Source organism: Nematolebias whitei, chromosome 21 (genome assembly GCF_014905685.2).
Source record: "Nematolebias whitei isolate Nwh7 chromosome 21, NemWhi1, whole genome shotgun sequence".
Taxonomy (NCBI): domain Eukaryota; kingdom Metazoa; phylum Chordata; class Actinopteri; order Cyprinodontiformes; family Rivulidae; genus Nematolebias; species Nematolebias whitei.
Window position 1 is genome coordinate 31195795 of NC_056518.1, and position 4173 is coordinate 31199967.

Consider the following 4173-nt stretch of genomic DNA (forward strand, 5'->3'; position numbering starts at 1 on the left):
AGCTCCTCTGTTTCCCTCAGCTCCACTGGTTTCCCTCAGCTCCTCTGGGTTTCAGGTTCGAGACCTTTTCTCCAAACAACTTGCTGTGCAGAGAAGCTGTGGGGTCAGATCCACCGTTCCTTTTTCCTCTTTCTGTTACTCAGAATTGCTTCATCAAACACACAAGAGATAATCTCATCCATTAAGATCTGAAAACCCCGACGTGATGGATTTCTTTCAAGTCTGGGAGGCCGAGAGACAGACTGGCATCAAAATGTAAGAGAATGGGTGAAAGACAGAAAGACAATGAGGAAGAACAGCAGTAAAAGAAACAAATGACAGGATGAAGAGGACCGAAGACAGAGGTGTAAGATAGACAGACAGACACATGAAGACCAGTTAGCCCTACTATCTACCCTGCTGGGACCTGCCTCAGACTCACAAAGATGAGTTAGGCCCACCAACCTTGCCTCAGCAGAACCTTTGATAGACTCTGCCATCGTTTCAGTAAAAACCAGCTGGAAGAAAAAAAACTGCTCTGGAAACAGAAATGTAAAGAGAACTGAACCAGTTTAAGTTCTGAAGACGATCATCATCCTCTCTTTGATTCTGTGACCATCATGACTCAGAGTCAGAAACAGGTGAGGCAGAACCTCAGAGTCAGACTCCGGATCAAACAGGTGAGGCAGAACCTCAGAGTCAGACTCTGGATCAAACAGGTGAGGCAGAACCTCAGAGTCAGACTCCGGATCAAACAGGTGAGGCAGAACCTCAGAGTCAGACTCCGGATCAAACAGGTGAGGCAGAACCTCAGAGCCAGACTCCGGATCAAACAGGTGAGGCAGAACACTAAATGATGTCTGAGGGACCTTATTGGCTTAAAGGTCGTGGGTTGTCTCTGGTCTCTGAGGGGGTCTCTTGTCTGAGCGGGTCTCCGGGAACCAGGAGAGGATTAAAACAGCAGTGAGATGAAACTGTTTACTGAAGCAACAGTCAGAAACGCATTTGTGTTAAATTTCTCTATGACGTATTCAAATACAATGTGGTCAGATCTACGTATATAAAGGATGTGTGCGATAGTCACCATGGCAACCTCCACAGCATCACTGGTGGAGAAGGACAGGTCACAGAGGATGAGCAACGTTTGCTCCCTGGCCAGAGTCCGAGTCACAGGAAGGAACCTCAACTCTGAGCAGATGTTCTCTACAGTGGTGCCCTACCACACACACGCACGCACACACACACACACACACACACACACACACACATAGACAAAGAGGGAGAGAGAGAGAGATTAAAGTCTGAGAGTGAGTTGTTTGTCTCGTTTGTCTCTATGTGTCTCTGTGATGGACTGGAGACCTGTGCAGGGTGTACCCCATCTCTCACACAGTGATGGTTGGATATGGGCAGCAGTGACCCCCACGACCCAACGAGGACGAAGCGGGTAAAGATAATAAATGGATGGAAGCACAAACACGTCCAGGACATAAACTCTTATTTACCTGTGGCACTTTGTCCTTTTGGAAGATGAGTGTGATGTGAGCGCAGCTGTTGTCAAGGTAACCACTGTTGGGTTCACACCGAGTGTGCAGCGAAGTCAGGGGGTCTGGTGTCGAACAAACACCCCACTGATGACAAGGCTGCGAGAAGCAGGTGAGGAACGGATGCTCAACACATTCGTGGTTCCCAGGACAGGATGGGTGGTTCGCCTCAGAGGGTGGAAGAGCCTTTTGGAGGATGCAGGGTCGACGACCACACCTCACCTGGAAGATCACGGAGTCCTTGAGTCAAGCTCTTCTGTCTCAGAGGACTAAAACTCCTCCGTCATTTCTCCTAATTCATCTGTAGATGTTAAAACCTGAACCAAAGAGTGATCTGGTGAACCTTTGAACAGTTGATCTCTCCGTTGGAGCACTGGCAGGTGTTGCACTCCTCGTCCCACCGACTGGTGTGAGGAAACTGCAGGCCGCCGTGGCGACATGGCTTCCCAAGTCCAATGACTGGAGAGAGGGAAAATATTGAAACGGAGGGATTAACTTCCTAATTTGTCTAAACCCCAATAAAATAAGAAAATGTACAAATAGACACATTTAACATTTTTAAATCTAAATCAGTAATATAGTACTGTTCTTCAAATTGTAATCTTTTCATACACCTGAAGTAAACATCCTGTTTATCTTTGCTCTCATCCAGGCAGCTGCTGTGCTGTTAATGAAACAGTTTAAATATTTTAATATTGTCACAAGTAACCATAGGCACACCAATAAACTCGACAGACAGTAAAGTTAATATAGATAAATAAAGAAGGACTTTGGAAAAGAGGGACTCTGTTGGTTGGGTCTGCTAATCATTGGTACTAGAAAAGGGAAATCAAGTCCCAGACTGGACTTGATTTGGATGATGAACTACTGACCCAAGCTGGGGCAGAGGAAGGAACACTTTGAAGATCCTCATCCAGTCACCATGCACCATGCACTCCAACAGCAGTTCAGAGTATCCGGCCTTCTTGTAGTACTTGGAGGATGTGCTGGAAGGTGCTCCAGCTGGGGACTCTATTCTGCTGGGGGACTTCAATGCCCACGTGGCATCTGGAGGGGCGTGATTGGGAGGAACAGCCTCTCTGATCTGAACCTGAGCATTGTTCGGACTTCTGTGCTAGTCAGGGTTTGTCCCATCATGAACACCATGTTTGAACAAAATGGTGTCCATTAGTGCACTTGGCACCAGGACGCCCTAGGTCGTAGATCGATGATTGGATTTGTAGTCTTGTTATCTGATTTCCGGACATTTGCTTTGGACACTTAGGTGAAGAGAGAAGCTGAGCTGTCAACTGATCACCACCTGGTAGTGGGTTGGATCAAATGGTAGTGGAAGATAATGGAGATACCCGGTAGACCCAAACTGTAGTGAGGGTTTGCTGAGAATGCCTGGCAGAAGAACCCCGTCAGATGGATGAATGGATGGATGGATGGATGGATGGATGCTGATGTAAAAAGGATAAAACTACGAGTATACAGACGGTTTGGACTTACACTCCTGACAGTGAGTTCCAGCCTGTCCTGGAGGACATAAACATCTGAAACCATTGATCTCATCGATGCAAGATGAACCTTCGGCACAAGGAGAGGACTGGCACTCATCTACGTCTGAGGAGACAGAAACATCAGAGCGCTTTAAGGTTTTTCAAACACACGTCTAACAAGGTCCTGTGATAGACCAGTGTCCTGTCCTGGTCTGCCCTGTCTCTGATCCACTAACCACTAGAGTCCAGAACCAGTTACCCACTACAAAAACCCAGCTGTTTTCACTGAAGTAATAAAAGAGCAGGTGATGAAGCGAAGTTCTCATTTAGTGTTTGTTCTCGTTTTCAACACCAGGTTCGTCTTTTTCTCCTCCAAGTTTATTCTGAAGCCAAATTTAGAGTAAGATTAACGTTTTATTCATCCCTCTCTGTGTCATGCCATGCCAATAATACATTATTTTCTCAGAAACGGAGACGGAGTGCTCTGACAGACCTCACTCTGCTCAGCATCGAGGGAGGAGGTGAACCCGTTCCCCTAAAAACCTCCTAATCTGTGACTCTGAGACAACTGGCTCACCCTGCTCGTCCCTGACCTTTGACCCCTGACCTTCCGCCCATCACGAGACTCCTCGGGTTCTCAGGGACTTACTGATGCGGCAGTCCGGACCGGCAAATCCTGGGGCGCACTCGCAACGGAACCAGTTCACGCCGTCCACACAGACGCCTCCGTTGTAGCTGCAAAGAGAAGGAAACACCAAAGGAACAAACTCATTTATTGTTTTTACACCAGGAGAAGCTTTAGCCTGTCATGCTGCAGGAACACACCCACTGAACCACCGAACCACCAGGGAAGCTGCTGTAAACCTTCTGAAGAGGTCTGGGTCTGACCTTGACCGTTACACATAAAATTAAAAACAGGATTTGTTTGGAACAGAATCAAAAATCGTCAGAAGGAAAGTTTTTAAATAAACGAATAAATAAAACAAAGAAAAACTGATTTTCTGATCCTTCTGCCAGGAGGTGGGGGAGGGGCGCTGTTTTCAAGCTTCAACAGCCTGAATGTAGTAAAGTCCTGCTTAAAGTACCCATCCATCCTTCATCCAACCATCCATCATTCATCCATCTATCCTTCAACCATCCATCATTCATCCTTCATCCAACCATCTATCATC

The 4173-nt window shown here is 46.9% G+C and overlaps 1 protein-coding gene across 1 annotated transcript in view; it reads right to left on the reverse strand.

The window, feature by feature from the left end:
- The window catches only part of LOC119427367 (protein jagged-2), a 46269-nt gene that overhangs the window by 5106 nt on the left and 36990 nt on the right, over positions 1–4173 (reverse strand). Inside the window, exons 20-24 of the mRNA XM_037694969.1 lie at positions 3651–3736; positions 3012–3125; positions 1864–1979; positions 1482–1742; positions 1064–1195 (exon numbers count right to left, since the gene is read on the reverse strand). Coding sequence (XP_037550897.1) covers positions 1064–1195; positions 1482–1742; positions 1864–1979; positions 3012–3125; positions 3651–3736 — 709 coding nt within the window. The remainder of the gene's footprint in view (positions 1–1063; positions 1196–1481; positions 1743–1863; positions 1980–3011; positions 3126–3650; positions 3737–4173) is intronic.